General features: G+C 38.4%; 1 protein-coding gene across 2 annotated transcripts in view; it reads right to left on the bottom strand.

The window, feature by feature from the left end:
* Positions 1 to 25,937, bottom strand: part of dachd (dachshund d) — a 113,265-nt gene that overhangs the window by 48,630 nt on the left and 38,698 nt on the right. For both annotated transcript variants that reach the window (XM_060876109.1, XM_060876108.1), the window contains exon 2: positions 8,540 to 8,655. In XM_060876109.1, coding sequence (XP_060732092.1) covers positions 8,540 to 8,655 — 116 coding nt within the window. The remainder of the gene's footprint in view (positions 1 to 8,539; positions 8,656 to 25,937) is intronic.

Genomic DNA, 25,937 nt, shown 5'->3' on the forward strand with positions numbered 1-25,937 from the left:
ATTAGTTACGCAGCAATATATTAATAATGTTATAAGATGTCCAAAATGTCAGGAACCAATGGGCGTTTGAGCTACTGTTGTGTCGGTTGGCTTTGTGGTCGGATCTTCATCAGCAAACATTTGAAGACTTTGACAGGAAGGAATTAGTGTTAAGTCTACAATAAACTCAGAAATTAGCCTAATCTCTTAGTTCCTCGGGAGCTCTTGGTTGCTTAATTCCACTCAACAAACTGTTGTGGAAAGGACATTATTTACATTTACATTATTTACTGTCTATTATTACCCAAATGGGCTACGGGTGGTCCAGCGGTAGGACACAGTTTATGTGTGAAGATGTAGATTTATGTGTTTTAAATGATAAATACAAAAATAAGTTATTTTGCTCTCAAATGGTCACATGGTGACATTTTGGACACACTGTAGACTCAGATTTGATGTTTATTTCAATCACTGTATGAGTCTTTTTTATGTTTCTTTGTTTTATGTGACATCGTGTTTAACAGCTATTTCTGTATTCTATTTCTCAATAAATGCAAATCTCTGTGTGTAATTATTATATAGTAATATAATAATTATTATACCAGTAACATTTGAACTAAATTCACTGCTGTACTCTGATGTACATATTGTCCATCTTCCATACCCCAATATAGTGCATCAGCAGCTAAAACCTATCACACCGGTCATTTCATCTCATTGGGATGCTGACGATCGGTAAATTAATCATTTCTTTCACTCACCGTCACGTTTTCCTGACACATCTTGATGGCACCATTAGTGTTTGTGTGTCTGTGGGCTAAGCGTGCAGGCCTGGAGAGATGGAGCATGTGGCATTAGTACACCAGGCCGCTTCCTCAGCAGCTGATAGGCAGATGGTGCTGGGCACTGTGTGCAGCTTGGGACGAAGGTGCATCTCATTTCCTGGGCTTGTTTGCATTTTAGAATACATCAAGACCATATTGACGTACAGTATACATGATGTCAGAGTGGCCACACTCGTTTGCTAGCACACACTTCTGTTCCATATGCATGCCCCCTGGCCGCACGTGAGCTGGGTGAGAGAGAGAGCTACTCCTCGCCGTAATGGATGTGGCCTCCAGTCCAGCTGAAGGTCAGCTTTCATTTACGTATAATCAGACAGAGTCAACTGTTTTCTAAATAACATGCATGGCGGAAAAACGGGCGGGGGAATAAATAAACTCAAATCAGCTTTAGGACGTTTTGTATGATGAATTTGGCCATTCAGGTAGTTTAGCAGCCATCTTATTGGAAATCATAGCTGACTTGAGCAAGCCTCGCCCTATTTAATATAAGATCTTAAAATGACCTCTGCGTCAAAGAGTGAACGAATTTCTGCTTTAATTAGCCAGAGTTCATACAGTTAGCCACAGAGTTATCTGCTGTGCTTTGTTCAAACTTACACTACAGCAACAATGCAGCTCTTCTCTAACAGTCATAACAAATGTGTCCACTCTTTATCCGAACGGTTCTGTCACACACCCTGCTCATTCCTCATCTGCGCCAATTAGCATGCACGGCATCGAGTGCAGGGATCGTGCACTGTTTAGATTTTTTTTTAAAGTCACCTTTAAATAGCAGCTCTGGTGACTATTTTTCATGTCCACGGAGGAATCTCCTCGGCCGTAAACAAACAGCCGAGGTGTCCGGCAAGCCGGGAGGGGAGTCGCTTCACCAATAAAGAATTGTATGGTACTGTCACATTGTGCACCAAAACAGCAAATAATGGAGACAGGGTCTGATCATGGCCCTTGAAGCAGCTGTCATATTAAATAATAATGAAGGATCTATTAATATGCAAAGGAACCAGCAGCAGACTGGCTTAACGCTGTCATGCCTCGGCATATTGTCAGAATGTTCATTATTAATTAACATGCAAGCTGCCCCATACCTGTGCAATGTCAGAACATTCTTCTAACAAATACTGAAAGTATGTGCCCCTTCTACTAATAGCGTAATTAAATTAAAATCAGATTAACTTCACATCAGTACACAAAGAGTGACTTAGTAGCAGCCGTGCTTATCTACTGCCTTTTCAGCCCGTAATAAAGACCAAAGTCGAATCGCACTAGATTTATCAAAAGTGGAGACAGAAAGGGTCCAGCGGCATCCCAACGCAGAGTTTGGTGTTGGGTAGAGAAAATTGAAAACAACACACTCCATTTGCATTGCAACCCATTTCACTATCGGTTGCATGTAAAAGCTCGTGACAGGGAGGGGACACAGAAAGCTGCATTTAATTTGACTGATGTGTTTATGACAGGGTAATTTCACATCTGGAAGGAGGAATATGTCGAGGTCCGAGGGCACACAACATTTCATTAACCCCATTTGGTGCGGACTCTTTGGCGGTGGGCTGCTGTCCATTTCATAATGAAAGATGTCTGACAAAGGTAGGGATTCACTTCAATTTCATGTTCATCCATGTTTGCCTCTCTTTTAATCTGAATGATCACGGGGCTGTTTGAGCTTCTTCACAAGACCAATTCTCAGATGCACCATGACTACTAGTTACATCCATGCATTTGGTAGACGAATAAAAATATTTTGTTGGATGATGTATCTGAGGTCCCATCCACATGTTAACAAAGGGTTCAAATTTTACAACTGTTTTCATGTGGATGAGGAGAATGTTTGTTTTTGAATATGTAGATGTCACAACGTTACCCGGTGCTTGCCTATTGATTTTTTTTTCATATGTTATAAATGTGCTAGTTTTTGTAACAATTTTTGAAAATGTGTTTTATTTTGTTTTGGATTTTATTTTGCTAGTGCCAAAATATGCACTGTATACAGTATATGCTAAAACGTGTTGTACTGAAATGTCCTGTACTCAAACATGTTACACTGAAACATGCTCTACTAAAATGAACAGTACCAAAACATGCTGTAGTGAAATGTCCTGTACTCAAATGTACAGTACTGAAACATGCTGTAATGAAATGTCCTGTACTTAAAATGTACCATACTGAAACATGCTGTACTGAAATGTCCTGTACTTAAAACATACCATACTGAAACATGCTGTACTGAAATTTGGTGTACTGAAACATGCCGTATTCAAACATGCTATACTGAAACATACTGTACTAAAATATGACGTACTGAAACGTTACGCACTGAAACATGCTGTACTGAAATGTACTGTACTGAAACATGCTGTACTGAAACATGCTGTACTGAAATATGCTGTTCTGAAATGAGTTGTACTAAACGTGCTGTACTGAAATGTATTGTACGAAAAGTGCTGGTACTGAAACATGTACTGAAACATGTATTGAAACATGCTGTACTGAAATGTCCTGTACCGAAATGTACAATATTGAAACATGCTGTACTGAAATGTCCTGTACTCAAATGTACAGTATTGAAACATGCTGTACTGAAATATCCTGTACTCAAATGTACAGTCTTTCTTTGCTCATGCTGTACTGAAATGTAATGTACTGAAATGTGCCATACTGAAACATTCTGTACTGAAATTTAATGTACTGAAACATGCTATTCTGAAACATTATGTACTGAAATTTAATGTACTGAAACATGCTGTACTGAAATGTGGCGTACTGAAACATGCCGTATTCAAACTGAAACGTACTGTATTAAAATGTACAGTACAGAAACGAAACATACTGAAACGTTACGCACTGAAACATGCTGTACTGAAATGTACTGTACTGAAACATGCTGTACTGAAATTTGCTGTTCTGAAATGAGTTGTACTAAAAGTGCTGTACTGAAACATGTACTGAAACATGTAATGAAACATGCTGTACTGAAATGTACTGTACTGAAACATGCTGTACTGGAATGTACTGTACTGAAACATGCTGTACTGAAATGAAGTGTACTGAAACATTCTGTACTGAAATGTATTTCACATGAAGACAGTTTTTTAAATGCTGTTCCTGTAGTCAGATCTATTTTGTCGAAAGGATAAAGTCTGCATTTTGAGAATAATCTGTACACCTCTGGACATATACCAATCTGATTCCTAACTGTTCTAAGATAATCACACTTACACACTAACAAGATAATTTAGCATTTCAAAGGGAATATGTGCCTCCTTCTGAGAATCACAGGGAGAAGCATGCCTTCCTTTTCACAGCCGAAGCTTAAAATAAACAGCATGCAAATAACTTTAATATAACTGTGAATGAAAGCTCCATGTATAAGTTTTGGCAGAGCGCTTAGCCTGGAGCGAGCTGCAGGTTTCCATGCTGTCTGATCATTTTCTAGATTCAGCAGGGACATTTTTTTGTTAATGCGTGTTAAGTGGAGTCACCTGATCAAAACTGAAAGGGGCATGGTGTAAAACAGCAGGGCGTGCGCTTGCTACAACCCATCCTGTAAGAAAAGGGATGACATTCAGCTGAAGAACATCCCGAGATTTGTCCTAAATGCAAGTGCATTACAACGTTCAAGCATGTTGAAACATCGGGCACCGTTTCATTAGAAATCTTTTGTGAAATACACTGAAAGTGAATGTTCTCAGATATGGCATGTTATAACCGTTTCTGACACTTCATAAAGAATGAATTAACAGTGTAATGGCACGTGCTGTACTACTTGTGACGTTGCCAGATAAGCAAATTAGCAGGAGATAGGCTATATACTGTATGATCCTAAAGCTCTGTGACACATCAAAGATGACTGCAAGCAAATGTAATCAGAATCTTGTCCATGAATACAATATGGGGTATTTTTTATGGCTAAGAATACAAAACATTCAACAATTTAATCCACAGATCCAGGATCCAGGTTCCATTCTGATGTCTTTTGCTCTGACACAAATATACTTTTGGCAACAAGCCTGTCTTTCTTTGCTCATGTACACATCTGTATAAATAATCTTATGTATTACTATTGAATCCAGTATTCTTATGTTTGAAAAGTGTGAGTGGAAATCTTTTTACATCTTCACAATGTCCTTCTTACACCAGATAGAACTACTTTCACAATCCTTGTATGGATATGTTGCTATTCCGAGAAGGGAATTAGATGCATACAGTAAAAAATGTTGTTTATTTTCAGTTATTTTGGGTCGCTTTGTTTGTACCAGAGCTAACATACTAGATAAGATCCTTGTCTGAGATTTCTCTAGCATTACTTGCCCTTGAGTATTTTTATGTAGTAACTAAGAATGCTTATTCAGTTCTTGGTATTCATTTTCTTGTTCAATTTAACGCTTAGATACACGGATCAGCCATAACATTAAAACCACTGACAGTTAAAGTGAATATCATTGATTATCTCGTTACAGTGGCACCTGTCAGTGGTGGGATATATTAAGCAGCAAGTGAACAGCCAGTTGTTAAATCCTTGCATTGAAAGAAGGTAAAATGGGCAAATTTAATGATCTGAATGGCTTTGAAAAGGGTCAGATTGTGATGACTCAGATGAGTCAGAGCATCTCAAAGCAGATCTTGTAGGGTGTTTCTGGTATGCAGTGGTTACTTGCAAAAATATACCTACCAATTCTAAATGATGGTCCCACAGAAGAGCTACTGCAGCACAAATTGCTGAAAAAGTTCATGCTGGCTTTGATGCCATGAAAGGTGTCAGATCACACAGTGCATGGTAGCTTGCTGTGTATGGGTCTGTGTAGACACAGGCTGGTCAGAGTGCCCATGCTGACCCCTGTCCACCACCAAAAACACCTACAACACCTACAATACAATTTTATGCGGACAGTCATATATGTGTGCATCACTTACCTAGGGCAGAATGGCACAAGCATGCTCTGTGGCAAGATGTTATGTTGGATGATGTAATGGCTGTGGTCTCTTTCGGTATGATAATGCTCAATGAGACACAGCAAAAATTGTTCAGGAATGGTTTGAGGTACATGATAGATTTCAAGGTGTTGACTTGACCTTCAAATTCCCTAAATCTCAATCTGATCGAGCATCTGTGGGATGTGCTGGACAAACAAGTCCAATCCAAAGTGGCCTCAAATTACAACTTACAGAACTTAAAAGATCTGCTGCTAATGTTTTGGTCCCTGATACCACAGCACACCTTCAGAGGTCTTGTGGAGTCCATGCCTCAACATCAGAGCTGTTTTAGTGGCACAAGGTAGACCGACACAATATTAGGCAGGTGTATATTAACCACATCCAAGATACTATACAGAAACATTAGCTAAAGATTCTGATATGAATGTTTGCTAGTCACTGTATCAGTCCTTATTTCTCATACATCATATTTGCTCATATAACTTGATATTTAAGTGGCATTAATAAGATGATTATCTTCAGTTATGTATTATTACTCGAGATATCAAACAACCTAGAAATGCTAACATGCAGCTGAATTAGGGAATTAGCTGTCATTAAATATTTTGACAATGTCATGCAGTGACAGTTTAATGCTAGTCATCCTCACCATGCTCAGGATTTTTATTAGATAGATCTTCACATAATGGAACTGGGGCAATAAATTATTCATTTCAGTTGTGTAACATTGATCACTGGCACGACTGCTAGCATTAGCATTACACCTGTAATCACATTCCTGCTGCGGAAGGTTGTAAATAACATGCTGTCTGGCAAACAAGCTAAGCTGTAGATTCATTAGTGCAATAAAGATTTAAAAAAAAAAAATAAATAAATAAATAAAACATTTATCAAATAACCAAAGGAAAGTGCCTTTTAACCTTCAACCGATAGCATTTACTTCCATTTTATTTAGTCTAGTTTCAATTATCATGAAGAATTTCCATTCATTTGAACCATTAATACAACATTGACATCAAAAACAAAGAAGCAAAGCAAGTTACACATATTAAGTGCTGTTTGTGACATGGAAATTCAAATACACCTACACTATCTAATGTTTATTCACTCCATGACTAAAAATATCTTCACATTAGCAATTCAGTATGTTTTAAAAGGATGTTAATTTACTAATTTCTGGTATTCGGCTGTAAATATTGTACCCTTAAGCTTCAGTTTAATGTCGTTGTTAACATCCACAAACACTAAGTAATCTGTTGGTTCATATTTGTCATAATTTATACATAAACACATTTTATTTTATCATTACATTTATTTATTTATTTATTTATTTCAAAAATTACTATGTTAATGTTATTTATGGTGTACTAATAGTACTGTTCATATTAACTAATATCAGTTAAGGGAAACTTAATGTAAAACATAGCAATGAGCTATGAGAATGAGCTAACTAACTTCACATTGTTTGCAGAGCCATTGTGTATTGCAGTATAGAAAAGGAGAGGCCTCTTTTCAGTGTCCCTATGACCAATAACAATGTAGGAATTGTTCAAATCCAATAACCTTTCCTTACTGCTTGACAGCCATTTGCAGCGATGTTTCAATAGAAAGAACGATCCCATAACGTGGCAAAACCGCTAAACTTTTGGTGTGCATGATCAAAGTAAATGGATATGACATGCACCAGCGGGACAGGTTTGAGTGCAGAAGCCTGTGTTTGTGTACGTGAGCGAAATGAGTCCTGCTCAGTGATTAAACTATTGTGTTATTGCACGAGAGTTTGATAGTAATATAAACCCACAATGCAACTTGGTAACAATATGTTGCTTTTCTCTGAAACTTTCAAGTGAAATGTCAGGATCAGAGCATCTGTCATCCTAGTGAAAGCAAGGATTAATATCAAGGAAGTTTTCTTTCATGGTGATAGATTTTGTATGTTAAATTATAACCCAGGTCTCTTGTCTTGTAATGTTTGACTCCAATGCCTTCTGAGTCTGCCTTTCCAAATGTCTTATTGATAGGCTGACCCTGCTCGGGCAGAGGAGGGGACAAGTCCACCCAGTCTTCTTAAACTAAAGGCTTTCAGGATGTACTGACTCCATTGTTGGAGATTGTTGCCTATTCCGTGTGCTGGGTTTGGAATTTCAAAAACACCCACCAGCACCGGATCTGTTATCTTTTACAAAGAAAAACTGCAAATGGGAGGGAAGGGGGTATTTTTTTTTTCTTACATGGACAGACGAAAAAAAAAAGAACTCAATGTTATTATTATATTAAATTGTTAGTGCAAATGTGTATTAAGCTTGAATAAGTATTAAAGACCGCCAAAATCTGAGAAGCCAGTATGCAAATTGGGCAACTTTCTTGCACACAACATCAAAGCTGACCCAATGAAAACCAGCTGCAAATAGAACAAAAGCTTCCACTGTAATAAGACCTGCTCGAGGGGAACTAAAGGCACATGCAGCTGCTGTTGATTCTCGTGGCGATAAGCTTACTTTCACATAGCCGCCTATGTACACATACAAGCAGGGTGGATTTAATCGGGCTAATTAAAATCCACTCAAGGCGGAATGCGGCATCTAGTGAAATAATCTTTGAGACGAGAACTCTCCACTCCAATTTCCTCTGTCTTAGCCGAGGCAGGTGGAGAAGAGCAGAGCCGTGTGAACGGTCAGCCGGTACGACTGGTAGTTTGGTTGCTCACTGTCATTTTAAGCTGTGTGCCATTTAACAGATGACCAGAGGGATCCCTGAGAGGATGCAGGGGCCAAGTGTGTTACCTGTAGAGGGAATGATTCCTGGGGACATGAGACCCGGCACTGAGTGAGGCATTATGTGAGGATTCTCTGGCGATGTAACACTCTGGGTCCTCTTCGGAGGCCTCCCGGGTCTTGAGCTAAAACAAAAATGAAGACAGGTGGAGGAGGGGTTAAGACAAAGGGGGTGAAAGAACAGAGAGAAACGGTTGGATGGATGGAGGAAAAACAAAATAAATGGATGGAAGAAGAAGAAGGGAGAAGGGGAGAGCAGAGAGAGGTTAGTGTTAACATTCGGACCACTCCACAATGCAATTCCATTCCAAAGCTAACACGCACTGTAAATAAATTTCTTTTCAAGGACGGTTGCTTTCTGCAGCTCAACATAATAGACTTCCAGAACTAATTAGATTACATGCAGGAATTCATTTCCTTTATTGAAGATCAACTACTTTTTGATGCATAATTCATAGGCTGTACCTCGTTACCTACTCCTCAGTATTAATATCCCTACACTATTTGAATTGCCTCGTTTGCATATGCTAAGATCAGGGAATGCTGCTTTCGTCCTGGAAATTACAGGTTAACTTGTTATAATTATTGCAGGCAGGCCACTATTGATTTATGAGACTTTTAAAACCCAAATATGTGTAGTTCTTGTAATGAATGATATGTTAAGGTTCTTCAGGAAATTAAAAGGCAATGGCTGCCTTAGGAAATGTTCTGCTTGCTTGATTTAATGTGAGACATAGCTGGAAGGTAGTGTGACAGAATGATTCAGGCCTGTTGTACATTCATGATGGGAACTTTTATTACTCCAAATGAGTGACCAAGATCAAGTGATGATTAATGACAGAACAAGCTCGAGCTGATGCCGGGAAAAATGCCCCTCCAAGCTGATTCGCAAGTACGTCCCGCTCATTACGATAGTTATTGCATCCATGTGCAAGGTTTTTTAACATAATCATATTTATGCATTGAGAAAGCAAAACAGTGTCTGTTTTTGTGGAAATGCAGAACGCACACGAACACGTACTGAAATTAAAAACACAGAAAAAGAAAAGAAAACACTGCAAGCATTCTGGTTACAATCTGCTACCAGGAACAAGCTGCATGTCATGCACAGAACTTTGGGACAAAAAGAAAAAAAGCAGGGCAAAACAATGGATTACATGCATTTATGGTCAGCTACAGTTATAATAAAGCAGGAACATTTTCTAAATACAGAGTTCCACTACATTACATCTTTAATTCATGGTCTAGATCTGCAGTAACCAATAGCACACTGAGCTCCTTATAAATCAGTGCAAAGGGACTGTTTTCACTAAACGTTTGTTAAAAGGTGAAAAAGTAAACCAAAGCATGTGCTTCTAGATGACCATATCACATGGCTGTATGACTAGTATCATTAACTGAGATGTTGCTACAGTCATAAAAGAACAGATTCAGGGTTTGTATAAAAAGAAGCCAAGAAACTCACAATAATTTATGGGAAACAAAAGTTTTCTCATAGAAGAGAAACATAGTTTTTTTTATTACATAGAAAATGCTGCTCTGACAAACCAGCAGCAGCCTGATCAGAGGTTTAGTGACATTTTATAAGGTTTCCTGCAAGCAAAAAGGAAAGATATTGGAATTCTTGTCTGAACCAGCCAAAGTACACCTGAGTAAGACTGAGTTACACATTTCACCAAAGATCATGACTAGACAAACAGATTATCAGACAGACCATCAACTAGCCAGTCAGATAGACAGGACAGTCAGACAGATCAAGAACTAGATAGTTAGGCAGTCAGGCAGACAGACAGACAGGTAGGCAGACAGACAGGAAATCAGAAAGACAGAGACCCCCCAACTAGATAGTCAGACACACAGCTAGACAGGGAGTAAGAAAGACAGATCTTTGACTATACACAGACAGGCAGGCAGACAGAAAGAGAGTCAGACAGATCAAGATCTAGGCAGTGAGGCAGACAGACAGACAGACAGAAAGAAAGAAAGAAAGAAAGAAAGAAAGAAAGAAAGAAAGAAAGAAAGAAAGAAAGAAAGAAAGAAAGGCAGGTTATAGAATAGACTGTCTGATAGACAGACAAGCACTTATTCAGCCATTCAGACAGATAGTCAGATCACCAACTAGACAGTCATGCAGACAGTCAGTCAGATACACATTCAGACCGGTAGTAGGAAAAGTCAGAGCTCCGACTAGACAGTCAGGCAGACAGACAGGCAGTCAGACAGACAGATCATCGACTAGACACAAAGACAGACAGTCAGATAGACAGTCAGGCACACAAATAGACAGGCAGTGAGAAAGCCAGATCTTTGACTAGACAGTCAGACAGGTAGACAGACAGATCATCGACTAGACAGTCAGACAGGCAGAAAGACAGATCATCAAATAGACAGTTAGAGAGACAGGCAGACAGATCATCGACTAGACAGTCAGAGAGACAGGCAGACAGATCATCGACTAGACAGTCAGAGAGACAGGCAGACAGATCATCGACTAGACAGTCAGAGAGACAGGCAGACAGATCATCGACTAGACAGTCAGAGAGACAGGCAGACAGATCATAGACTAGACAGTCAGAGAGACAGGCAGACAGATCATAGACTAGACAGTCAGAGAGACAGGCAGACAGATCATCGACTAGACAGTCAGAGAGACAGGCAGACAGATCATCGACTAGACAGTCAGAGAGACAGGCAGACAGATCATCAAATAGACAGTCAGAGAGACAAGCAGACAGATCATAGACTAGACAGTCAGAGAGACAAGCAGACAGATCATCGACTAGAGTCAGAGAGACAGGCAGACAGACCGTGAGTATAAATTCCTCTTCCAGATTGATCCAGATATTATCTGTTATCTGTTTAAAGTTGTAACTAAGTTTTTTATATATTCACCCCTAAACTGCACTGAACAGCTTTATGTAACATTTATTCATTAACTGTATGATTAGATTTTAACAGGTATAACCCGACTGAATAAGTCACTAGGGGTAATCTAGATTCTGAAATGTAGACATTTGAGCTCTCTCAATTGATATCTATCACTGCTTGTGAGTCCAAAACAAAAATTCCAGTCAGCTTAATAAGACATTACCTGTCCCTAGGTCAGTGATAACACAGTACATCCACAAATAGGTGAAAACCAAGCCAAATGCAATCGCAACTGTTGGTAGCGCTGCTATTGTATCATTCTATATGCTATGATGTCTTTTTTGCATCACCTTCATTAAATAGTATATTTCAGAGTGTGATTGAATAGGGCCTTCATGGAGTCAAGGTCTGATAATACTTTTATCAGTGACTAAACCTAGCCTCATTTTCATGACCAAGAGCAAGGCCCAGAAAATGGCGTTTGTCTGCAGAGACTCAAGGCCTTTTTAAGGCTCACTTATTCACATTCCATTCTACTCTATCATGCGCATCAGTTTTGCACATTTAAAGACTGGGCAGATGAGCTGCGTTTCATTACATTTTATCATGTTTTATTCCTGACAGGCATGAAATTGAAACGGAAATTCTTCATTCCGCTCACTAAAACAAGAGAGGCCATAAACTCAGGGTAGTAGCCTCATGAGTGAACACTTCTCCATAGCACTGAGCCTGAGGCCATTCAGAGCAGTGTACAAGGTTTATTATCACATCGCCATCCTCACAAAACAAAGGACAACACGAATATAGACTGAACCAGACCAGTTTAACTCCTTCACTCAGGAAAGTGCAATGATAGAACTATTGCTAAACTTCTATTACACTTGTGCGTAACGCAAAGGTTTTTCTATTTAAGTCAATGATGGGTATCAAGTGCGTGTTTAGTTTTACATTTACCTAAATGACACTAGTGTCTTAAGGGGTAAACAAAAAAGCAGGCCAAGAAACGAGCTTACATTTTGTTTATTAAAGTAAGGATTGGATTGGATGTTGTGCCTTTTCCTGATGAGGCAATATGCACGTGAGAATCCTCAGCCCAGCAAAAAAGTCATCCTACTGCTACAGGACTATCACTTTGATCTTCTGAGGGCGATTTCTCACAGCTTGGTGTCATCAGTTCAACGTACGGCGTTGAATTATTTATGAAAATTTTCAGTAGTGTGCATGCGATGATACAGGCACTGTTTCCAGCTCAATAACAAAAATGCAGGAAACCAGAAATGGATAAAAAAGCCAACTTTAGTACAGTAAGAGCTTAGAAGTGGGAAAAAACAGAAGCTATTTAATCCCTTTTACCAGTATACTGGCATTCTGTGCTGCCGGCAGAAAGGAAATCGACTTATCAGACATTTTTAATCGGTATAAACAAATGAATTCTTTTATCACCGCAGGTCTGATATAAAATTAGTCAGGACGCTGTTGGCTTTCAGTCTGAGACGTTTTTTTACCTCTGTTATAATGACTTTACAAAGAATTGATTATGGTGGTTGATGACAGTGCTTTCAAATTTTAGATGCTTATGACCAAGCGCTTGGGGCATCACAGAGATCATAAATGTGTTTGATATCACTATTTAATATAAAAATATAAACATTTAGGTTTGGGGGGGAAAAAACAAAACTGACCCTTTTAAAAAAAAAAAAAAAAAAAAAATTCTATTTCATTAAGTAGGCTAGGTAAACGAGATATACTTATTTGATATATTATTTAATTATTTACTTACTTATTTATTTATTTGTCTATCTATCTATCTATCTATCTATCTATCTGTCTATCTATCTATCTATCTATCTATCTATTTATTTATTTATTTTTAAAAACTACAAATTCTTTTTGTAAAAAAAAAAACTACTTTCAGACGAGTCATTATCCACAACTGTGGAGTGTGACATCACAAAAAATTCAATCCTGAACATGCAAAACAGACACAAATTCGTCCTCTGGAAAAAAAAAGTTATTCATTTTTAAGGCATTGCTCATACTGTATATGGGTGCATAATCATCACTCATTGCAGATTTAGGATCCTCGGTTTGAGCTCAGGTGTGCTGTGTTCTGCGTGTTCTCTCTGTTCATGTGAAGTTTATCTTTCCACCAACTCCCAAATTTGAGCAATGAGGTCGAATGCCTACGCTAAATTGCCTCCTGGTTGTGCCTTGTGCCCAGGATGGGCTTCAGATCCACCACGATCCTGGTGAAATAAATATACTGTACTGTAGGTGTCTTTTACTTCTCATATACATTATTAGAATAAAAAGTTGTTTATGAGAAACCTATTACATTATACCTCACTCTCATTCAATGTGATGTGTCTGTGCTTCCTTCATGTGCAGCTGATTCCATAAGAAAAAGCTTCTTTTTAATTATATGGCAAAAAGCATAGAAAATGATTTTTACTGGATACTGTAGTCATATCAGCAGCGCTCTCTATTCTCTGCCACATTTCTGCAGCCTCTGTATAAACTACTGCCTACAAAAAGCAGGAGGAGAAATGGATTATTACAGACGGAGTAGACAATTTGTCAAGCTGTTGGTACTGAATTCTTAAATAGCCTGGCACAGAAAATCCTGAAAAGTAGGCCATTATAGCACAATGATTGTTCATCGCCTCCTCCTCTGACAGAGGTACTGTACAGCCTGTTACTGTAAGACTTCAAGACTCCATGTTAGACTCATAACATTTTATCAACCAGATCTGATATTGATTAGTTACTATCTTTTTAGTAACTGATCCAACTCTCTGCAAAGATATGATAAAACGTCTAAGAGGCAAGTGAGATATGATATAAGACTTCAGTTGGATTCACGTTCAATGAGGATTTCAGACATTCAAAGAGAAGATGTCAACTATGTGGTCTTTGAAGACAACAACTTCCTAATCAATAGGCAATTGTCAGACTGTATCTGACTGTAGAATGGATTATTATTTATTATAACACTCTCTGGTGTTTATTACATTATAATCACACCCTCCGGTGTCACCCAAATGAGGACGAGGTTCCCTTTTGAGTCTGGTTCCTCTTAAAGTTTCTTCCTCTTCCTATAGGAGTTTTTCCTCACCACAGGCTTGTTCATTGGAGATAAATTCAATCACATTTATATATAAGTCTAATATTAATCTTGAACTTTTGTCTAATATTAATCTTTGTATAATAAAGTTTTTGTATTATATTTCAGTAAAGCTGCTTTGAGACAATGTGTATTGTTAAAAGTTCTATACAAATAAAATTGAATTGAATTGAATTGAATTGATTCAAAACCTCTTTTTAAGAGCGGATATCTGCACTTTTTTTGGTAAAAGTGAACTAAGCTTAGAAATATTTGACAGAGCATTGATCGTCTGTGAGTGTCTTGAAGTTTTATAATTCAATATGTTAACATCACAGATCGATAACACCAGAAACCCAAGGGCTTTACTCGGGTGTCATATGTACAGTTTCTCCTGTGATGGTGAATTAGTTTATGGCGTATCTGAGGACCAGGAAATAATCAACTCTGAGCAATAAACGGATCCAACAGTTCAGGCTAATATTAGACCTGATACTGAAGCTCACTACTGGATCAATGAAGATTTAATAAATAGGGCATTGGATATATAACTCAAAAAAGCAAACATCTATATTTTAATCATTGTCATGAAAGAACAGTATCTTGGCCCGTTTTTGTTTAAAAAAATATATATATGTATATTTACAGTTATATTTACTGTTTTTGACATACAGCCTTATCCAGAGTGACTTACAAACAAGCGTTTGAAGTTTCTATCTATGAATACGTCAATACTGGTTTACTAAGTGTGTATGTGTGAGTGTGTGTGTGTGTATGTGTGTGTATCTATCCATGACCTCCTCACCCATGGTTCCATAAGGTTCACTCCAAATAATTCCAAATCTTTTTTGCTCTCAATTATCTGTCCAATAACATCAAATAACCTTGAACCCAGAACAAAAGTAATAAGGCTAAATAACCAAACACCTTTCTTCTGTCTGTTTACTCTCCGATCACTGAGCGTAGATTTCTGGCTCCAATTTAGGAAACATAACACACAGTTCTGGCCCCTGGGGCTGCGAAGTTCAAAATATGTTACAAACGTAGGAATTCTCCTTTTTTGTTTTGCAAGCATGGTGAAAAGAAAATAGCGGTGAACTTTCCCTGAACCGTGCTTCCTTTAATGGCCTCGCTCCATGTTGACCTAGGAGTTCACATTGGAACATGATCCTCCCAAACCCACCACACTGCTAAAGCAATCAGATTAGAGCCACACAATACAGTCCTATTTCAATACCTCGATGCAATAATTTAATACACCCTCTCATCTGTTTTTCCCCTTCCATTTGTTTTAAACAGGAAAGGTGATATGAGGGGAAATGCTGTTTAGCACTTAGCAAAACACTTTTCAGGACCTGTGTGATAAACCTGTGCCACAGCATCTTTATCGGGGCTCAAATGTGGCACGCCAACAGGATATCCAGCATGGTAAACTTTGTGTTGCCAAATATTATTGCTAAAATATAAAATCTGTAAAAACGGTGTGTTCAGCTGCCTGACAGAGACATATTCTGACATCCCTAGCTTAAACGTTAACCTCTAGTCAGAGCTTGTTCAGCTGGAGTTTACCGAAAGAACACCTCACTTTGATTTGCCTCAAATGGAGCAATTAACCTTTCCCGCCTAGCTTTTGTTTGCTGTGTGGAAAAGGTAAAGATGAAGATATTTATTCCATTTACTCACAGTGTACCAAAACAAGCAGATGAATCATGGGAGTCTCAGCCTCTGTAAATACAACCTCTACCAGAATCCCGCCAATCAGGCCTTATAAAATATTAACCCCATGTCGTTGCCCTTTTCAAATCTCTCCCACAGAATGTCCTAATTGTTCCTTTTCTTTATCTTACCGCAGCAGAGAGTAAATAAATTAACAAAATAGCTTTTATCACCCCCCAATAACCTTTTAACTAAGGGATTATCACTGGTTTATTTTTCATTTCATTCCCAGCGATAGCAGCGCATGCCTCATTGATTACTCCGCTCAGGTGGTGACCAGCGCAGAAAACAAGGACTTACTGAGAACACTGAAACTCTTTCACCACAGCAGCGTGTACACAGATTCATCTGTCAAAATTTACACTAGTTGCTGTAGTTGTAAGGCTTTATTCGAGATGATACGCTGCAATAATAATTACTGTTCTTGTTTACTAGTGGCAGATGTTGGAATCATGACCATAAAGCAATAAGTGCTAATTATTATATGGTACGGCAATGTAACATTCCTACGAAGCACAAATTACACAATTTACAACTGGGTCAAACAAGGGTTAGTAAAAAAAATAAATAAAAAAAAAAAAATCCAGACTGTACACGTTGTAGACATAACATGCAGGGTCAAGCATGCTTTACTCTTTAATAAGACACACACTCATGTCTGTGACAGCACCTGCATGTCTCCCAGGATGTTTTCAATATAAATTGTTAAAAAAAAAAAAAGAAAAGAAAAAAGAAATGCAAAGCACTGGAATTTGGCATGTTACTTGACACTTTGTAGCTATCACACTGTTCTCGCACCTGTGAGCAGATGAAAAAAGCTAACAAAAGAGGTCGGTCTGGGCTACGTGCTCGCCCGCTCCTCTGCCACCCCGGTATTCATCAATCCCAGCTCAGAGTTTTATCTCTGCCTTTATTTGCATTGAGCTGCTGTTGCTTTATCTCCATCGGCCCGCTCTCTCACACCTGTCACATAGCCCCCCTCAGCCAGGTAGCTGCTGCAGCCTTATCAGATCCAGATAGATGGATTAGTGTGAGCACTTCATATAAAGCCCTCTTTGCTTTTTTTTTTATGTTTTCTATGAGCACGAACAGCTGCATCCGCTGCTAACCAGTGAACATTTGTGAGGAACAATACGTTAGATAAAATGTAGTCAATCAAAAGGCAGCGGTTACGTTCAGCAACAACGTTAACCCAGACACTAACACTATCCCTAACACTAACACGAACACCCAACACCCTGACTCGAATGTCTGTAGCTCACCTCAGTATCCTTCACGGGTTCCAGCACTTGATGTGTAACATTTACAGACAAAAAAGAGCGAGTGGTTATAAAAGTGCCCTTCCTGCTCCCTTTGTGTACTGCACGCTCTGATTAAAAAGCCACTGGGCAGAACCATCAGATTGCCGCTGCTGCCGCAAAGGAACTAACAACCCAGTCGTTTTCCTTCCTCCACCTTATTTACATGGCTGCGTCTATCACAAACTGCGGTCACAGCAGCTACAGATCAACACACAATAGCCAATTAGTCTCGTTATCAGACTACTTAAGACAGATCTCGACTGAGCAAAGACGTGGAAAAAAATGAGTAAGATCTAAAAAAAAAAAAAAAAAAGAAAAGTGATAAACTGCTGCTTATTTTAATGCATCGTTAAAGGCCCTGTGCGGATTCTGTAATTGTGTTCCATAATTGTAAAGCTTAAAATTGTTTTGTATCAGTTCTATTACCACTAATAATGAGGCAGCGGCAGACGCTCCACATCCTGGGAATTGATGAAGAATGCCTAATTGGTTGACTTTTCCGTGCCTAATGGACGCTTCTCTTAATTAAAAAGATACTGCAGAAAATGTTATAAATCTGATATGGAATCAAAGAAAAAAAAATAGATAAACGAACTTAATCAAATGTAAGTAAATGAACAGTTCCAGGAAAGTCAGAGATTAGCAGATATGATTTCCATCCCAATATTTATTAATTGCAGTCACTTTGCTTAACAAAACAGAAGCGATCTTTATCTTTTTAAAACTGTGAGGGAATTTCATCTGAAGTGGCTCTGACTGATCCGAAGCTTCCATGAGCTGCAATGCATATGAAACAAGTCTTTAAAACAAGGCTTTAAAAACTTACTAGTCAGGGTGCCTTTGAGGATATTTAATTAAAATCTAATCCTGCATTCATTAAGGCTCACATAAATTAAGCTGTCATTCATAAGATTTATGGATTCTCATTTGCATTTTGCATACAATTCATCAATTACTCAAGTATGAAAGGAGCACATTTCCCTTGGAGCTGCCTGCTGCCCTGCCAACATTTGAAATGAGAGAAAGAGCAGGACTGTCAGGCATTCGAAACAAACTTTCCTCACAATGTCTGTCTCCTGATTAATCTAATTTCCAAGGCATCCCTTTACAAGATTGTACACAGTCCAGCTGCAGTTTTCAATTATATCTCCTGTCCTCACTGCTAAGTTTGAATGGGAGATAGATGTAGCGTAGGGCAGCTTTCCAACCCCTGGTCTGCTCCGTACTACAAGCCTGTTTACTCCCATCTTCATAAATTAAAAAGAAGAGTTTTCGAGGCAAATAGAAATTGTGTGGGGGAAGAAAACGCCCGTCATTTTATTTGGAGTGCTGTCAGGCAAAAGGCTCGGCGTGTAATAATAGCGAGTTTTTTCTCACATTTCCACACGATGGACTCTCAGAGAAAGAGGGAGGCTTCGTTTTCACAAAAAAAAATAAAATAAATAAATAAATAAAAATGTCTCAGCCACTGTGGGAGAAAATCAGTAAGTGCTTAAGCCAAGCCAGGCGTGAATACGTCTAAGATAAAAGGTCAAGCAAAACAAACAAACGGCTTGCGAGGATGAAGAGAATTAATTGAGTCATTAATATGCATGGCTAATAAAGCTCAAAAAATCTGGCGGATGGAAAAAAAAATCATTGGGGGCTATTCTCTTTTAATGGCTCATATTTTCAGAATGGAGGGATCAAGGACATATACGTATCAATCTCTGGAAAAGGGGCGGAGATCAGACAAACAGGTTGGCATAACCTCAGTTGAATGTTCATGTTATACAAAGCAGACAAAAACAAACTTGTTCTGCTGGGGAGATTAATTCCCCATTAATCCCGAATTCTGGCAGAAGAACAGACTGCGAGCGGAGTAAATGAAAGTCATCCTGAAGCGTACTTAATTGGTTCTCCGTAGTAAAAGAACAGGATAACAAAGATCAAGAAGTAGTTTATTAATCCTTCCTATTGTTTTATAAAACTGTCATTGAAAGGAACTTCAGATAGAGCCAATAGTTAAGACTTTAATGTGCTTTTAATATTAACGGAGGGCTGCAATTAAAGAGCAGACAAACAATAGCACTCGACAACGATGTGTATTAATTCCTGCAAAATGATTTCGGAATCAATATGATTAACACAGTGTGGCGGGCAACACACACACACACACACACACACACACACACACACACCCTTACACACATATACACACACAACAAAGCAGAATATAGAGCAATCGCTGCAGTGCAGGATGGTTTAACATGCACACACAATGTGCTGGAATGATGCCAAGAATGGAGGAGTGGGTTGTTGCTGTGACCATTAATAATAAATGTTAATGACTAAATGTTTGTTCTCTACCATTGGAATCAGACTCATATAACCTACTGTAGCGTGATTCCTGCTGAAGACTAGCTTGAAAATCTTTTCTTTTTAAATCATAAAGAATAAATACATTGAATGAATACAATTCAAACTCAGAGCAGCTTTACAAAAGGCATAGAAACAAAATAAAATTTGTTTAAAGTTTACAATTAAATTACTATTTATCTCTAACATCTATCTCTAATGAGCTAGGCAAAGGCGACCATGGCAAGGAAAGCCATCTTCATCTGTGTGACACTGGACAGTAAATAATGTAAATGTAAATAATGTCTTATCTACAACAGTTTATAGTGATGTAGTTACTTTCATGGTTTCCAGCCAATTAAACTGTCTATAAAACTGCTTTGAACAATCCTACGTCAACAAATATATTTGTAGGATAGCAATCGTTTTTAACAAATGAGCAACATGTTTGAGTGCTGGAAGTCACTAGGAGGGCTTGTGGTTTTATTCGATATTAAACAGACCTGTATGTGATCTATGTAGCGTTTCAGGTCGTTCAATATAATATCAGCGGATATCAAGCAGGTTTTTTTTTGGTTTTCATACAGAACGTTTCATCCTCTTTCACCCCTCGATCATTGTTGTAATCAATCACTGGACACTGATTAGTGTGTTGAAAACTAAAAAGTATGAAGTATAATTTAATATCATGAAGGCAGGTTAGTGAAGTATTTGAACTGGAAAATAGCTTTTTTTGATTTGAAAAACAGTTTTTTCTTTCTCACAGAAACAGACAAGCTCGTTCGGAGATTTGGGATTTCCCAATTTTGGTCTGTTTTCCAATGGTATCTAAATGGTTGCATCTAAAAAGGCTATGATATAATCATAACATGGAGATAAGTCAGAGGGAGAGGGAAGACACACACACACACACACGCACACACACACACACACAGCCAGAAATGGAGAGATAAATACACTCAGAGGTCTGCATGTTCTTAGAAACAAACATTCCTAATGTTGAAACTAAACAGGAAATTCATAATGATTAACATTAATTGGACTGTGAATCAGAATTCTGTGAAACATTAAACAAAAATTATCCAGTGTTTATTCTTCATTTTTCCTTTTTTTTTTTTAATAATTAATGAAATGTAAATATTCCAGGGCGTCCACAACTGCTTGATGATGGGAGAGGAAGAGAAGTGTTTACATAAGAGCAGCGAGAGCTTTCTCAGTGCACAACAAGGTTACGGCTTCTCAGTTCCAAGCCAGAAGTAACGGTGCCTCGTCCCAAGGGCCCGGGCTCGCATACAAGTGTGTTTGCATACTCGGATACTGTTTATGCAGATCCAATCATCTGCGCCGAGTTGAGGACCCTGATCAATTCAGTTGGTTTCAGTTTAAACACTGTTTACTGTAACAAGCTCGCAGACAACAAACACTGCACGCTGATTTTTACCCCCACCCCCCATCATCCCGTCCCATCCCCAACCCCACCGGCCATCCCCAACACTGTTCAACTGTTCAAGTAAAGTTGTGTGTAAATGTGTGAAAATCTCTCATTTTCATTAACGTTGACTTTCTTCACAATCCATGTATGTTGATAAATGCCAATCACTCCAAAGGTTGTACTATATAAAACATTTCTGATACGAATTTGGATTTATTAATGCTCATAAAAACTTTCAGTTCACGTGGAGCTGTAAAAAAACAAACAATCAGTTCCTCAAGGATTTCACAATTTTTCTGTTAACAGAAATTTTTCTAAGTTTTGGGCAGAGATGCGACGTGATATCATCAAAACACACATTCGGTGAAAGCCCTCTTCCATTCATGTGCATCATAAAAAGTTGTAGTTTCACCAATTTAAGTAGTTTTTCACAAAAAAAAAATAACAATTAAAAAAACTGCAGCTAAGTCTAGCATTTTCAAGCAAATCACGCAACTCTTGTACTTGCTAATTGCAGCTTGTGCTAAGTCTTACAGTAATGCGGCTCGCTTATTGAAGCGTATCGAGCACCAACGACACACTGCAAAGACTCTGAGTTTATAAGGTGCCATTACTATTGCTCTAACTGAATAGCATGTCTTATTTGTTTTTATTTTTAATAATATTTCTTTTTAAATTCTTTTGAATTTTCACAAATTTGTGTATGGAATTGAAATAAATTAGCTATTTTAAATGAGTCTGTAAGTAAATCAATCAGTAAGATTCTCCATTTTACGTACATTTACATTACACAAACCCAGCAGATCTCACAGGATACGTTTTTTTTTTTTGTCCCGAATGAACCGCATTTCTGTGGACACCACAGTTCTTGTGTAAATTCAATTCCTGCGAATGATTGATGAATAAATCTGTTTGTATATGATTTACAAATACATTTGTTTGTATTGATAGATGAGGCCCGTAGTACGGTGCACATCCCCAGCATCGTGTTTGCACCAACTAAAGAGGAATCAAAGTGCGATCGAGTCGCTGTGATCCGTCATGAGGAATCCCTGACTGTGCAAACAATGGCAAACTGGAAAAGCAGTTAAAAGAACAAGGCGTCCACTCGGTCGGGGGACAACGTCGGGGGCGGGGGCTGACGGGTGGGCAAAGACAAATTGAATGTGGCGCAAACAAGTTTACTTTCATCCCTGCTGACTGATTGGCATCAACTGCCAAACACAACGGAATGGCAGAGAGACAGAGCCTGTACCATTTAAACCCACAGAATGACAATTACTAAAGACAAGCTTTATCAGAGCAGCAGCTCCCCTCCGCAGCACCAAGTAAATCACTTGTTTTATTCCTGGAAGCTGTAGATTCCATTAAAAAAAAAGCTTCACGAGGAGGGCCGAAAGTCCATTTAAGCTCAACATGAGAGCAAATAACTTGACTCAGCACATTTGTGTGTGACTGAAACCATGTCCCCACACTGGCTGATGATATAATTCTTAATGTACATCTCAAGAAGACATAAATCTTAAAGAAGACATCACCTGAGATTTTTTTCGGCCCCCGTCTCTCTCAGCCTTTTTTTTTTTTTTTTTTTTTTGATGAATTGTTTGCAACATCCCCACGACTAAAGCCTTCAACCTCTTCGAGCCCATGCCTCTAATAACTCGTCGGTACGAGTGGGGAGGGCACATGACAGAATGATGAATATCACAACAGACAGCTCCAATATGGCACAATTTTAGCAGATCAATATCAGGCTGCAATATAAGAAAAAAGGAGCAGATATGAGTCTACACAGTGTATTACAGATGAGGTACATCTCTCCCTTCTGCTCTCACGTTGGACCTCGCCGTTATTTCACACCCGTCTCGTCTCGTCTGCCAAGGCACGCCCCGACATCACAGAAAAACTAATCCCAACTGCAAACTCCGTATAGGCATCTGCTCGAAATTAGTGTGAGGCACTGCGTTTTGATTGACTCGCCTCGACAAGGTTAGTTAAACAGACACAAGCTGTGTTTAGGCCACTGAAAGCGTTTATTTACTAAAAAAAAAAAACTCAGCACATTTAAGACTACTGTTAATATTGTGTTAATATGGTTACTGACGCTTTAAGAATAAATATGGAGGAAGTATAGAACAACTAATATAAATCAAATACATGACCACTATTCAGAACTCGCTATCTCAGATTTACCAGCTGGGATCTCTTTTTTTGATACGAACTTTATTAATCAACTGTAAAATAGACCTTATATTAAAAGTGATTACATTATCGCATAATCACAATTATTTGAGCAGATCGTGACTTTCAGAAAAAGATGGGTTTTATAAGATTCCACAGGAATATATATTCATATGAATCAGTTTATCCTATCCCAGGGGTCTTGGGGTATAACTTAAATAGCCTGGGGTGTGGCAGTGGTGGGCAACAGATCACATACACACACGTATTAACACTACAGACAATTTAGAGATGCAAATCAATCTACAATGCATGTCTTTGGACTATGAGGAAACCCCAAAAGCATGAAGGGGAACATGCAGACTACACATAGAGGCAGGAATTGAACCACCAACCCCACAGGTGTGAAGCACACACACTAACCACTAAGCCACCATTTCCACTACTAATACCTTTACTTACTCAAACTGAACATATAAATAAACACAAGATTCATCAAGTCATCACTTCCTGCTCTAAAGCATTCATTTATGGACTACTTGTAATGATGATTATTTGTATTGTGTGAAACATTAAACAAAAATGCCATACATACAGTACATGATATATCCAGGGTTGCCAGATATGTTCAGTAAAAGCAGTAAAAGCACTATTAAAATACGTAGAGTTTCTGAACAGTTTCTGAACGATAAATGGCCACATATTATGACATAAATTAAAATATACATTTGAGAATGAATAAAAAAGCCAGTCTGTCAATGCAAAAGTTGCTTAGTTCTGCAGAAAACTGGACACCTGTCAGCAGAGGCTATAAAACTCCAAGTAACAGCATAGGTGATAATTTACTCCCGCTTTTGGGAGGCAGAGGCAGTGGTACTGTGACACTGGGTGCTGAAAGTGGGAAGTCGCTGCAAAGAAATGGGTGGGGGAATGAAAAGTGGCAGTTTAGTACATCGAACAGAATATGTAATCAGAATCAGCCACACTTTCTATTTACTCAACCTTTTATTCTCTCTGTTTGTGCGATCCTTCCTCAGATTCATATGTATAAGCAGAGAAGAGCACTTAGAGCTCGACCATGTGCACAGTGCTCATGTGATGGGCTTCAAACTAACATAGGATCTCGTAAGCGTCACAAAAACCGCTGATATTAATCATTTTCCTTAATCTCATTTACACATCCTGTGAAAGAGGAAAAAATCTATGTGAAGCAAACAAACTAAAATGTACTGATTCAGATCTGCCTGCATCGATATGGTATGGTAAGTATGAGAGTGACGATTTTGAGAAAAGGGAACTGTAAATGTGCGTAATGCACAATTCACAACAATCACCCCTTGCTACAGAGCAGCCGACAGGCCCCTGTGCCGTCCCGGCTCATTGTGAGGTCTTTTAAACGCTATTAATGGAGCACAGGGTCCCTGATATGTAGCAAATCCATTAGAGCATTTTATTAGAGACAGATAAACATGTAGAGAAAATGGTCTGCGGCATTGTAAGGAGTGGGACAGGAGGGTTTTGGATAAAAGACCTGCAAAAGAACCTCAGAACATCAAAGACCCAGAACTGATAAATCTGATAAATGTTGTTGTGACTAAATCCCTTATAAAGTCAGCATATATAGGTAGAAGTTTAAGAGGTTAATCATCCGTGTACTGGACTGATAAAAGGAAGTTGTAAACTTTTGGAAGCTTTTCAAAAGTATTGTCAGTGTGGAATAACTACAAATAACTGTTGGGAAATGGGTCTGCATGAAGTCCACCCCCTGTTGGTTAAGGAGTTAAGAGATTTTATTTGTATTTTTTTGGAGCTTGTATGTCAGCAGACTCAAGTTATGTTTACACAAACCGCCTAAAGTCGCCAGTACATGCTCCTACAGTACTACTGGTTGCCCTAGTAACAACGTTTTACAGTAGATGGTCCAACTAGCATTCAAAATCTGTTTTTTTTTTTTTGTTCGTTTGTTTTTGCTAAAATGAAACATTCAGTGTGCTCTTCGCAACGTATAACGTCGCTCTACTGACTTCACTCCGTTCCGAGTTGTTGTAACAAGTTGCTCCATATTTGCATAATATTAAACTTTTTATAACTTTGCTAGTCACATTGCTAGACACGCCCACGTCGAGTCACCAACAGTTAATGTCTCTCGTGTTGGCAGAAGTTGCGAGCTCTCACTTTATCACTGCGAGTCACTGTATGTGGGACTGGAGCATCATTCAGAGTTTCATACATATTCACATAAAATAATTTGCATGGTTATACTACCGAAGGATCGAAACAATTAACACAAAAATTAGAAGACATTTGCTATTATTGTTTTCCTACTATTGTGTCTGTATTAGAATATGATGCATGATGTATTTTCTTAAAAACATGTATCACTTCTATGTTCGATATTTAGTCACTGCAATGTGTACAATTATACTAAATTACTATTTTGCACTTCAGAATGTTACAGAAACATTATTT

Source organism: Tachysurus vachellii, chromosome 8 (genome assembly GCF_030014155.1).
Source record: "Tachysurus vachellii isolate PV-2020 chromosome 8, HZAU_Pvac_v1, whole genome shotgun sequence".
NCBI classification, from domain to species: Eukaryota; Metazoa; Chordata; class Actinopteri; order Siluriformes; family Bagridae; genus Tachysurus; species Tachysurus vachellii.